The sequence below is a fragment of the Leptonotus elevatus genome, chromosome 8 (assembly GCF_054856555.1).
Source record: "Leptonotus elevatus isolate MCC_2025b chromosome 8, RoL_Lele_1.0, whole genome shotgun sequence".
NCBI classification, from domain to species: domain Eukaryota; kingdom Metazoa; phylum Chordata; class Actinopteri; order Syngnathiformes; family Syngnathidae; genus Leptonotus; species Leptonotus elevatus.
Genome location: NC_141246.1, coordinates 22,369,590 through 22,382,856, shown reverse-complemented (window position 1 = coordinate 22,382,856; position 13,267 = coordinate 22,369,590). Strand labels below are relative to the sequence as shown.

The 13,267-nt window shown below is 39.0% G+C and overlaps 2 protein-coding genes across 4 annotated transcripts in view; one reads left to right on the top strand and one right to left on the bottom strand.

Moving 5' to 3' along the window:
* Positions 1 to 539: 539 nt before the first annotated feature.
* On the top strand, positions 540 to 13,194 carry scoca (short coiled-coil protein a). Its single transcript, XM_086082556.1, has 4 exons — positions 540 to 729; positions 5,074 to 5,145; positions 5,230 to 5,310; positions 11,857 to 13,194. Exons 1-4 carry the CDS (start codon positions 666 to 668, stop codon positions 11,997 to 11,999), a joined length of 360 nt encoding a protein of 119 aa, XP_085938682.1. The 5' UTR covers positions 540 to 665; the 3' UTR covers positions 12,000 to 13,194.
* The window catches only part of clgn (calmegin), an 11,603-nt gene continuing 10,872 nt past the window's right edge, over positions 12,537 to 13,267 (bottom strand). For all 3 annotated transcript variants that reach the window (XM_086082554.1, XM_086082555.1, XM_086082553.1), the window contains one exon: positions 12,537 to 13,267. This exon is cut by the window's right edge and continues 1,031 nt beyond it. The gene's annotated coding sequence lies outside the window, so the exon portion shown is untranslated.

The window sequence follows — 13,267 nt, the reverse complement described above, 5'->3', positions numbered from 1 at the left end:
TGACTTTGCCACGATTCCAGAAAGTGGAGTGGTGATGGTGCATTTACAATGGAAGTTGTTCTCAATGAGATCAAAATATTGTGCAGTACAGCATGTTGTTGCTGTTTTGCAGTGTTCATCATAAACCACTAGAGTGCAGTCTAACACCACAGATCCAGCTAGACTAGCTTTTCACCTTTGTGTCTTCTGAAGGCATTTCGGATCAACAGGCACAGACCAGTAGTCCAAAACAGGACCGATGAACCAGTTCATCAAATAACACACTCCACAATATTACACAGATAGAAAAATGTGCCTCGCTGACAATTCCGGTTAATGTGTCACTGACTGCATTGTGTGCATCATTTTTGGGTGTTTATAAACCCCTGTGTCGTGTGACTGGTACTAAAACTTTGACCTGTGATGCTTTCCTTGCAAGGGAGGTATTCAGCTTGTTGCCATAGTGATCTTTTTCCATGACAACTCTTGTAACTCGAGTCACCAATCAGGTCGGGTAGGTAGCCATGACGTTGTAAATGATTCAGGCGGCAGGTGAGTGTGGAGGAAGGGCCAATATGAGGAGGAAAGCGAGTGAACATAAAGAGACAGTGAGATCGCAATTGCTTTTCTGAGATAAAAAAATAAGAAAGAACACCAAGCTGAAGGAGAAAAGGGAAAGATAGGCCATGGAGGCCGATTTGGAGGAGGAAGATGAGACTTTTACTAACATCTCGCTGGCAGATGACCCAGGTAAAGACTCACAAAGTCTTCCTTTTTACATTATTATTGGGAGTTTACATTGTCATCTGAAAGTTATTTAACCTTTAAGTTTGTAGGCTACGAACAAACTTGATCAAACTAGCTGACTGCATTCACAATTTTCAGCCGCAACATGTCACATTGTGAGCTGGTAAAACCAGAAATGCTATTGGCAAAAGAGTGACAAAATTGTTGGAGAACACTAATTATTTCCATGTAGAATGAGAAACAATATACAATGCACCTGACTTGACAGTAAACAACTTTCACCTTTGACCATGATCTGACAGGTTGTGTAACTAAAGTTAGTAAAGACAATTTTGCATTGGGACAACACATTACTGAAGTGGTTAGCACATCTTCCTCACAGTTCTGAGGTTAGGGGTTCAAATTTCTGTTCTTGCCTTCCTGTGTGAGTTTTCATGCGCTCTGTGCTTTTGTAGGTTTTCTCCAGGTTCTCTGACATTCCTTCCACATTAAAAAACATACTTTTTGAATGAGGGTGAATGGTTGTATGTTTTCTGGGGGGGTTTTCACTCTAATTTTTTCATCTCAGCTGCATGTAGTCTCTCATTCATTTCTATCACACTCGTCTTTTCCTCACTCCAGTTTGTGTGCTCACTGTATATATATATATCTATATATATATATCTATCTATATATATATATATATATATATATATATATATATATATATATATATATATATATATATATATATATATATATATATATATATATATATATATATATATATATATATATATATATATATATATATATATATACTCACAATCACACCTATGGACAACTTGGAGAGTTCAATTAACCTGACATGCATGTCTTTGGAATGTGGGAGGAAACCGGAGTACCCGGAGAAAACCCACGCAAGCGCGGGGAGGACATGCAAACTTCACCCAGGAAGATGGACTAATGGGCTGCTCCCTCTAAATCTTGGGGTAAAATGGAGGAAAAAACATTTTCTTTTAGGAAAATAATAATAATAATGATAATAATAATAATAATAATAATAATAATAATAATAATAATAATAATAATAATAATAATAATAATAATAATAACACTATATCAGCCCCAAAAGACGTCTGTCCTGTATACGCAATATGGCCAGTCCTGCCCTGATAGATAGATAGATAGATAGATAGATAGATAGATAGATAGATAGATAGATAGATAGATAGATAGATAGATAGATAGATAGATAGATAGACAGAGAGAGACAGACAGACAGACAGACAGACGGACGGACAGACAGACAGACGTTTGGCAGTTGCAGCGTCCCCTGTCCGTCTGTTAGTGTAGTACGTCATACACATGCGTTGGTGAGGAATCCTCATCAGTTTCAGTAGTCGTCATCGTCACTGAACTACTGTGTGACTACTGTGTGTGCGTGTATGTGTGTTTGTCTGTCCTTGTTTACAACAACACTCCGTGTTTCGGAGAGCACACAGTCTTGGTTTAGGTGAGTGGGAACACGATAACTCGTTTTTGTATGCTGCTGTTTTCGCTTTTGAATATACAGCCGCTAGCTGGCTGCGTGTTAGCCGCATCCCGGTGGCCAGAAGTATTCGATAGGGTGGCTTAGTAGAAACATAATAGCAATTGAACATCTCCTCCTTTCAGTTTACGTGTTATTTGTACTAAGATGCTACACTCACTGTTGTCGTTTCATCAGTAGGCGTCGTGTTTCCGTAGTTTCCCGTAAGAGCTAGTTAGCTAGCACAGCTAACTTATTCGCGTCGGTTTATCGGACACGTTCGTACCTGGCTTGATTATACAAACACATTACTGTCGCATTGAGTTGATCGCGTACACGAGTTGCCATTGTATTCTTTTGATAAGCATGTGTTCATTTCGCAACTATCCCTTTGGGGTTGTTTACTCTCAGCGGTATAAACAACGGCCTGCATGCTAAATTGATGGAATTCGCTGGGGTTGGAAGTCGTCATTAGACAGACTGTTTACTTATGACTAAATGATTCAGATTTGAACTAAAAATGATGTACACTAGGACCTTAATATGATGTCTACTTGATGGAGTTGCTCGAGTTTTAAAACACTGCACTACACAAGCCAAATCTATTTGTTAAATTGTAACTTGCTTATTAATCGATAATGAATGAAGCTCGTTTAAAAGGTACAACAGTAGTTTAGATGCTTAAAGAACCTGACCAGAAAACTGGGGGTCCAATGAAGCATCTAACAGGGTGCGGCATCTACTGCTAAAGCCTCCATCCATCACATAACCGATGCATCCATGCAACTGTTTGGCAATTTCAAAGCGGTGTCTATATGTTTTTATGTAACAAAAGCAGAATTTGCACTGTGAGTCTAAGTGGCCAATTACAAATTGATTCCCAAGTCATGTTTATATTTGTTTTAATTTAATTTTACTATTTGCATATACAATGAACCACTACCCCACTATACAGTATCATGGTTTGTTTGCATCCCACTGTATGGCACCTTTTTTTTAAGCACACATTTTTATTGGTTTCTACTGTATGAAGGCAAGTCAGAATTAAGAGTTGCACAACGTCAGTGCAGAACCATGTTGTACAGAAACATGCTGGGCAGCTCTGAGATCTCCTGGAAGAGATGCTTTGTAAATCAGAACAAAAGCACAAGCGGATGACCTCAGTCTTAAGAAGCGAGGAGACACGTAATACATAGGAGCCCACAATTTATTATTATTATTACCTTACAAACAACTGATGTGGCTCAAATGCAGCAGTGCAAGTTCTGCTGATTTTTTGAGAGAAACACTATCTTATTAATCATGTCTGACTTCAGACCGCACCACTCAAAATATATGATGTTGCTCAGGGCCTTAGTTTCAAGTAGTAAAAGTCTCTATCTTTGATTTTGAGATATTAATATCTTGAACGTCCATATCTACATATAGCTACTACGATAAATCTTCTAGCCCTACAACAAATATTAGCTGCTAGGATTCCGAAATTTTTGGATTAACCAGAATGAACTGCCTGGGCTCATAGAAAACCCGCTACCAAAGCGACTCCCAAATAGAGGTGCAACGGTCATAGATTTTGGTGTACAATTTATTGTCTGAGAAAAAAAACGCAGTTTTACGGTTATTACTTTTACGGTTATTATTGTAGACATACAAAACACAGCATTCTTTGAAAATGTTTATTTTTAACAACAATAAATAACTGAAAATATTTTTTTTTAAAGTTGATGCCTTTTAAAACAAATACAGCAGATTAGACAGACTCTTAAAATAGGGCCTGGGCACTATGTATAACAAGTGGACGTATGTACCCTCTTTTTCTTTCAATCATACTTACAGGTGAAATGTTCGTCCACAGCCTTTAAACTGCTGATTTGTGCAGTACCGCTACACATGTAGGCATTTTGCAGCCATAATACATATGCCGAGATGCGTTTCTTGGGAGTCCCAAGATGTTGGCCTCGCGGCTTCAAAAGTCTCGGCCTATGGCCTCTCCAGTGGGAGGCCGTGGATGGCGGGGCTGTTCAAATGCAATTTGTCAGCATACCTGCCTGTCTAAGGTCTCCGGCGTGTTGCTACAGAATGTCAAAGTCCCCTCAAAACTTTACCTCGCTTAAACAAATCTATTAATCAGTGTACCGGCGCTCGAAATGAAAAGGGGAAGTTACCCCCCAATACGGTCAGCTGCATGGGATGTGGGATTTTTTTTAGCCTGGAAACCAGGCTCATTGCTGTAACTGGCAAATTATTCTGATCACAGTCGCCATTTCTAAGGCGAGGCAAACCTGACCAAACTGACAGTGGAATGAATCAATCAGCGAAGAATGGCCATGACGTGACATCAAATAAGCGACTCAAGGTCACATCTTCTTTTTAATTGGATACTTCCTGTGCCATAAACTGCTGAAGTTTTAATGACTCTTATGTTTTTGGTCATTTAAAACCGAGTCCAATGCTGAATGAAACAAACTATCGTCTTTCCTGCGCGACATCCATGAGAATGGACTTCTTGCACCAAATATGGCGTTCCTCACGAAGAATACGGCACAGCAAATAAATGAATTTGATTACACGGTTCATTTTGAAACGGGCCAAATAGCAGTCAATGGTAGCCTTTCCAGACTTGTCAAGAAATTGGGTGTGGCTTGCCAGGCTAACTATTTTTAGCACAGAAGTTGGAACCCTCTATAGCAAACTTAGCAGTTGCAGTTTAAAGGGTCAACGGAGGGACATCAGCAGAGGCACTGCCAACACACGCACACGCACACGCTTCGGGTTCTCGCAAAGAACTGTTTTTGGATCCCCATCTCTACTTGACAGTTTCTGTTATTCTGTTACAGTGGACAGCAGAGCTGCAGCCCTGTATACTAAGCCAGAGAACGATCTCTTCATCATGAACTGCGATATAGATGGTATGTGTCCTCCATATTGACATAGTGTCAACCAAGAACAAGTCATTTTTAGCGTGGAGATGATGCTAACCGATTCTCTTTCAGGGGACATGGAGAACCAAGTGGAGATGGAGGAGAAGACAAGGCTAATAAATCAGGTGTTGGAACTTCAGCATACTCTGGAAGGTAACATACCCAACACATTTTTCCCTCTTAATTAGGGCTGGGTTTAAAATATCAATATATCGATATCGAATCAATATTGCTTTTCATAGCCCAATATCGATTCATAAAACCATCTATCGATACTTTTAATACGGCTTTTTCCGGTAAATGAATGTGCCCGAGGCGAGCACGTACTCATTCAAAACCTCGTGTGAGCGTTGTTCAAATGTGCCCTTCTGTTATTCAGAGTACCCCAAAAGGAGCCTAGTGCTTACAAAGAAAGGAAACGGCTCAAGCATGAGCTGCTCAGAGCTGTTGATTGCTATATAACTTTAAAAATGTTTTAAATGGCTTACCTTAACTGAAATTCTGCATCACATTGGAGCCAAAAGTAGAATCCTGATTGTTTACTGTGCATCTTGCTGCTCTAAATAGTAAATAAGTCATAGTACACTATAACTTACACAAGACTACGGACTACTTCTTCTACTTCCATTTGATGGTTGCCAAATACTTTTGGTTCATTAGCGCCCCCTTCTTTTGGTGCATTACCGCCACCTAATTAAACGGATTGCATGCATGTGGCAGTAAACTGTACATTAAATGAAAGAAAAAGCGAACGACTGAACGCAAATACCCCTCAAAAGAAGTAAGGTAAGAAATTGGACATAAAAACACAAAATGTGGATGCATAATTATGCACTATGACTGTGTCTCTTATGTAAATTTGTTTTTATTTATCTATTAACCACTGGAAGCTTAGCATAAAAACTGTCACAGGAATGTGAATATCGTTATTTGCCAGAGTGTTTTTGCCACTTTTTTGACATAGCTCAGTAGTTGTAATTGATTTCAAGTATTATTTATTGTTTTGATCAGGTCATGTTCTATAAAATATACATGATTAATGTAACTGCATTGTAATCAATTATAAATGTAAATATTCACATTTTTACTAATGCACCAAGTAAGAGAAATAAGTTTCTACTATTTACAACATTGTTACTTGTCAGAATGTCTTCCAAATAAAAGTAAAATTGGTACTGCATGAAATCCTTAACTGAAATGAAAATAAATGTGAATCGAATCGAATCGGGCCCTTCTGAATCGAATCGATTTTGGAAATCGGAATCGATGCCCAGCCCTACTCTTGATCATAAACCTTTAATATGTAACATTATTTGCATCTAACATTATTAACTGTCATACATGTTGTCACTGACATTAACCATTCTAATATTGATATGTAATAAACACCTTAAGTTTGATGACGAATGAGGAGGGGTGATAAACGTGCCACTGTTGTAGCTGACAAATCCTTTTGGGGGTTTTTTGGTTTAGTTTTTTACATTCACTGTCACAGAAGTATAAGAAAAGACAATATCATGTAAAACACTGCACACTACCTCTTGATCACAAGAGACACGCATCTGTCAGCTATCTTGAGAAGCTAATAAAACACAAACAGAACAAGAACATAAACTTCCGCTTAGTCTTTCACATTAAGTCATTCTACAAGCAAACTTGGGAACGTCATGGCGTTGAAACATATAAAAGTGACACAAAAAGCCAAAAGGAAATGCAAAACACACAGATTTCAGATATTGATGCCGGCTAGGATGTGGTGTTATCAGATGCACAGTGGCTAGCTTGATAGTCCGCCTGCTGAAGCTTCCCTATATTGTTTGTGATCACCCACAATATCAGCATGTTTACAGCTGGTAGTACCTTATACTGTCCGATTTTGGAGTCGTTGTTGTGGAGCATGTGCAGACTAGTTCTACGGTATCTCCCAAAAGGGAGTACACTCCTCATATTTCTGCATATTTTTAATGATATCTTTTCATGGGACAACACTGAAGAAATGACACTTTGATACAATGACAAGTAGTCATTGTGCATCTTATTTAACAGTGTAAATTTATTGATCCCCCAAAATGACACAAAATACAGTGATTAATGGCTAAACACCTGGCAACAAAAGTGAGTACACCCCTAATTACAAACACCCATAGCATCAATATGTTGTGTGGCCTCGGTTATTTTCCAGCACTGCCTTAAATCTCTTGGGCACAGAAGTCACCAGAACTTCACAGCTTGTCACTGGAATCCTCTTCCAATTCTCCATGATGACACCATGGACCAGGCAGATAGTTGAGACCTTGTGCTCCTCCACCTTCCGTTTGACGATGCCCCCGAGATGTTCAATAGGGTTTAGGATTGGAGACATGCTTGGCCAGCCCATCACCTTTAACCTTAGCCTCTTTAGCAAGGCAGTGTGTGTGAGAGTTGTGATACCAAATTTAACACACCTGCTCCCTATTCACACCCGACACATTGTAACACTAATGAGTCTCACAGAGCTGCCAACTGTTCCGGATTGTCCGTATGTTGTTATGCAAATCTCTGAATGTGACCTTGCTATGCCCCAAACGTGGTATTCTGGATATTAATAAATAAATAAATCATGGGCCCCATTGCCCATAAAGGTTGAAAACGAGCAAAAATACTTGGTAGATAATTGCGATCTATGTTTAACAACGCACCGCTAACACTGGTAGTTCCGGTGACATCAGCATCACCGTGCAAGCTATATGGATGCTTGCAGAATAGCAAACGGATCCAAAAGTTATATGAAAGCTAACCACTTGACTCGACAACGGTCACTGCTTGTTTTAAAAGATTCATATCAGCAACGAGGAACAAGGGCAGCTGCACAATGTAAAACTTCAATGGCAGATTATTTTTGTTCATTAACGCACAGACAACTTCACAATCAAAAGCACAAACACGCCTTCACATACAGCTCAGTGAAGCATCGCTCATGGTGAGTGATATTGTTAATTTGTTTTTATTTTGGTCTTTGAAAAAGTATGTCTTCATATGAAAATGCTTTTATTTTATTTTTTTATACTGCAAAGTAAATTTAAGACAGACAGTAAAATAATATTTTTTTGATTAATTTTTTTGAAGCAAAAATATTAATTCATTCTTTCTTTTTTTATTGAACATATAAACATGAAGAAAACACAAAACACCTTACAAGTATAAAATAAAAGTTGAAGTAAAAAGAAAAACAAGAGTAGGAAGAAAGAAGAGTTTAGATGTTAATTTGTTCAATACAGTGCCTTGATTTTGTGAGGTTCGTTCTCAGTCACAGCCATTAATATAATTGAACTACTAATAATGAATAATTACAGATAAACGTGTATATATAGTAAGGTTGCATTTCTGTATTTTGTACTTTTGTAAATCGGGTATTATTTGTTAAGAATGGAAACAAAATTAGAGGAACAACTTTTCTGTATTACAGCAGTTCAGAAAATGGAAGGATGGACGTGTAACTGTTGAAGCACAATCAATTCCACGTGAAGGAAAAATAATTTAGTTTAATTTTATATGACTGCAATCGCATATTTACTTGGTCAATGCAGTAAATGGATTACAATTACAAACTGGGATTCTACAGTGATGGTTATGTTGAGTAATTGAACAATTTGCAGATTTTTCATTTTTATTTTACTGTGATAACGGGATCCTGCGGTGATGTTCTGGAAATTCTGACAAATTGTTCTGGAAGTGAATTTTGAAAGGTTGGCAGCTCTGGTCACATGACATTGAGCAGGGAAAACGACTAACTGTACTCACAGTTTGGACATTTCCACTTAGTGGTGTACTCACATTTGTTGCCAGGGTGTCTGTATCGAGTTATTTGGAGGCAATTAATTACCGGTAACTGTTTTATAAGCTGTATACTGACTACTTTTCATTGAGTCAAAGTGTCTTTCCCTCAGTGTTACCCCAGGAAAACTTATAATGGGGTATATGCCATGGACAAGGCAGGACTTCCGACTTTCGCACATCAGCTTTGTTTCCGGTTCCGGTTTGCGACGTGTGGGCCGCATCCCAGTACTTTGCGTTCCTGTCGACGGGTGCGAGTGTGTAGTGTGTCTGTCTCAGTTGTCGGAAGCATTTCAGAGCCCTGAGATGCCCTGCGCGCTACCGCCCATCGGTGGGAGTGGAGGGGTGGGGGTGCGAGTGTTGGAACGCGGCCAGCAGTGGCCGGAAACGGCGCTGATGTTTGGAACCCGGAAGTCCATGGCATCTACCCCATTACATAGCTGCAGAAATGTGAGGGGTTTACTCACTTTTGTAAGAAACTACCATTTATCTTTATGCTTCCCTGAATGAAAGAAAATTGGATTGGATTAAATCAATTGAACCCAGACTTTTAAAATGCTTGTAACACAGTTATTGTATTGGGTTTGACTTAATAAAAGTTGATTTGGTTGGTTCATGATCTTGGGAATCAATTATGAAATGTTTTCTTGTACCGCTTGCAAAAACACTGCTCTCCAGCCCGACCGATATGTTGTTGTTTTTTTGGCCAAGGCCGATGCCGATTTTTGGCAGAAAAAAAATACAGATTACATATTAATCTGCAGATTATTAAAAAAAATATGTATTTAATGCGTAAAAATATTTACCCCACCCAATTTCCTTTCAATGGGTGTCACTTACGCAAAAACCTTCGCCATTAAGTCTCTATTTTGAATGACAAGTCCATAGTATGACCTTATCAACAAGTATACAAGGTTATTGTATAGATTTATGTGTCAATAATAAAACCATTCTTACTTATTTACATCTGCTGTAAAACATTAACCTTTTCTTTTATGTATTTTTATCTTGTGTATTTTCACAAATGTTGGGACTTATTGTGCTAACCTGGGATCCATGGTTTGCATCCTTAAATTTGGAGAAAAGAAAGTCTTTAAAATCTTGAAATATCAACTTTAAATAGAACTTGGAAGGACAATGACAAAATAAAACAATAAGAAAGTGAAATAATAGAATAAACTAAAATAATAGCAACTGAAACAACAGTAAGAACAAATACTAACTCTTCCTGTGCATCTTGGCCTCTTGAGGGCAGTGTGGTGCATCCATGGTGTACACACTTGAAGTGAGTACACAAGAAAGTTACTGGACTGGACTGGATTGAATTGTATTAAAATAACAAATTTTTCACACGTTGGGAAGAATTTGTGCCTTTGCGTAGTGTTATCTTTTGTGTAGATCTTTTTATTCCGAATTTTTGATAATTTTGAAAAACACAACGATGTTGTCTAAGTTTCACACATACTGGGCCTTTACGTATTACAACAGGCGAGAACAAATAAGCCAAAACATCAGAAGATTACCCAGAAAGGTAATATCAGCGAGTCGTATATGAGACTCAAAAGAAACTTGAGGAGTCAATAAACGACCCGCTTATTTCCACCATTAGCAAAAATCCATCCACTCCAACACATGCACACAAATACAAAAAGTAAACAAATTGCGTAGTGTTATCTTACCTGTGGGTATGTGTTCCCACAGCATTTGTGTGTGAATATTCGTTATTTGAAGGAAAAGCACTCCTGAAGTCGATGCTAACTTCCTGTTAGCATTTGAATGGGATCCTCCCTTCGCTTTTAGCATTAGCGCTAGGCTAGCGATGTTTTTAAAACAAAGCATGTTTTGTATTTAAATATACAGTGGATGTAATTTTTTATCGTTGTGTGTTTAGTTTTACAGTTAAAGCATAACTCAACACTTAATCAACTTTTTTTTGCTGATTAACTGTATAAACTGGTGTCTACAAATGCTGCCCTGGTCATTATTTTTACATTTTAGTACATGTTTGTTTATTAAAGCTTGAATTGGAGGCAAAAACCGTGTGTTTGGTGCCATCTTAAGGTTAAACACTGAGATAAACACAATTTGGCGGTTTGTTCTCTCATTACATGAAACGATACGTACGTCACTCGCCCCCGCCACCCACCGGCTCTTTCTCGTACACTCTTCCTTAAATGGCTTCTAAGTGAGTTTCTGCTGTCAATCGCAGCCAGACCACGCCCAACCCTCTCCCATTCACAAGCCAACAGTCCCCCAGGCAACACCCCCTTTGAGCGCCGATTTCAAATCTTAGTAAGGGGTGGAGCAAGAGTCTGACTTCCTGTTGAGTAATCCTTTAACTCGGTCCTCGAGGGCCGGAGTCTTGCACGTTTTGGATGTTTCCCTGCTCCAACACAGCTGATTCCAATCAACAGGATTGTTATCATGCTTATGCAGAGCTTGCTGATGAGCTGATCATATATCAGCTGTGTTGGAGAAGGGAAACATCCAAAACCTGCGGGGCTCCGGCCCTCGAGGACAGTGTGCTTACCCCAACTTTAACTCCAACTGGGGTGTCATTAAACAGTTTAAAGGACGCTTAGGGACAACAGAATAACCAGAATAACATACGCTACACACTTGCTAGTTGCTAATGCTACGCTAGCAAAATGGTGCATTTAGGGTATTTCCAAAGTGTCAGAAACTTCGTTTTTCTTCGATGATAATGCTTTAAGGGGCTGGTAATTGAAGGGCAATTATCGACCAATCATAATCGGCGGCCGATTAATCGGTCGGGCCCTATTCATGTCATCAAAATTGAGATACCTTTTATTCAGCAGTGCCACTTTTCATGTGCGCAATTCCTGATGAAGAAACTCATCGAAAGGACTTATCTGTTTGCTGCAGACCTGTCAGCGCGGGTGGACGCGGTCAAGGAGGAAAACTTGAAGTTGAAGTCGGAGAACCAGGTGCTCGGTCAGTACATCGAGAACCTCATGTCTGCGTCCAGCGTCTTTCAGACCACCGACACCAAGAGCAAACGCAAGTGAGTTAAGCTGAGGAGAGACGTGAAGGAGGCGGACGACGTCGTCCTTCAGACCTGGGCCCAAATTTCAAACGCTTTTTGCCACCTGTTCTGCTTACTCCGACGGTGCTGGGTCACTTTTGATTTGTCATGTGGCACTTGTTCCGGGTTATCGTTCCAGCAAAATGTATTAGAAGACGTGTGGAGTCCTAATTAGGTCATTTGTGAATTGGTGTAAATGTCTGCAGGTAACTGTAGATTTTAATAAACATTGACAACATGAATATTTTATACACAACTCTCCACACATGGGCAAATAATCCTGCTACACTATAAATAGACTATTGCGAAAAGTGCTTGCTCTCCATACTACTAGACGAAGGTGTGCCACATGACTGGCTAAATGAGTCCATTAAAGTGTCATGAGTCACTTTTAATATCTTTGAGGTCCTAACCTTGCACCTTGTTACCAACCTGGTTTTTTGTTTCAAGACAATGTGATCCTGTCTCAGCCTGCAACATGTAAGTGGGGTGAATGAAGCAAACCAGGCTATGAATAATGTTGTGTCATAATATAATGTATTTATTATGTTTTTTGTTATCAAGTCATCATGGTCGCACATTGCATGACTGTTTTTCCCCCACTGCCAAGCAGAAGTGTTCCTGTAAAATGTATTCGAATGGCATGTACACCTTTAGCCCCCGCCCCAATTTAAGCACATCTAGAATGAATTATAACTTTTGACGGTTAAGATACTAAAAAACATGGTTGTTCGAATAAAAAGGGTTGATCTAGATGAGTTAAGGTGGGAAGCGCTAGGCACGCGCAAAGAACAGATTATTTTTACTTGAAAGCAGTCGAGTGCATTTGAGTGCTATTGATCTGATGTGGTAGACCAGGACCGGAAATGTGCTGCTGTTGTCCACATTCAGCTGCAAAATGAAGGGCGTGCCCCTTTTCTGAAATTGAATCATTAGCAAAATTAATACTAATGAAATGATTGGAAAAGTAGTCATTCATCTCATCATAGTTGGTAGAAATGGTACGCTTTTAAAAAAAAAAAAAAAGGGGAGGGATTGTCATTTATGAAAATTATTTTGATATGTTTAGGTTTAATGAAATTATTTTAGAGTATACACTCCAGGTAGGAGCCATCTTGTGTGAAGATACCCTGCACTGTTGCTTTCATTTTGTTTTTAATAAAAGTTTCAGTTCTGTGCTCGCTCTGGATTAATTGTGTCCTCAGCACATCATCTTAACACACCTCAGACAAATTATGTCATATTAAATAT

Coding starts and splice junctions, on each gene's coding strand:
- scoca (XM_086082556.1), top strand. CDS start 666: ATGGAGGCCGATTTGGAGGAGGAAGATGAGACTTTTACTAACATCTCG. Junction 730..5,073: donor CTCGCTGGCAGATGACCCAG/GTAAAGACTCAC, acceptor ATTCTGTTACAG/TGGACAGCAGAGCTGCAGCC. Junction 5,146..5,229: donor CATGAACTGCGATATAGATG/GTATGTGTCCTC, acceptor ATTCTCTTTCAG/GGGACATGGAGAACCAAGTG.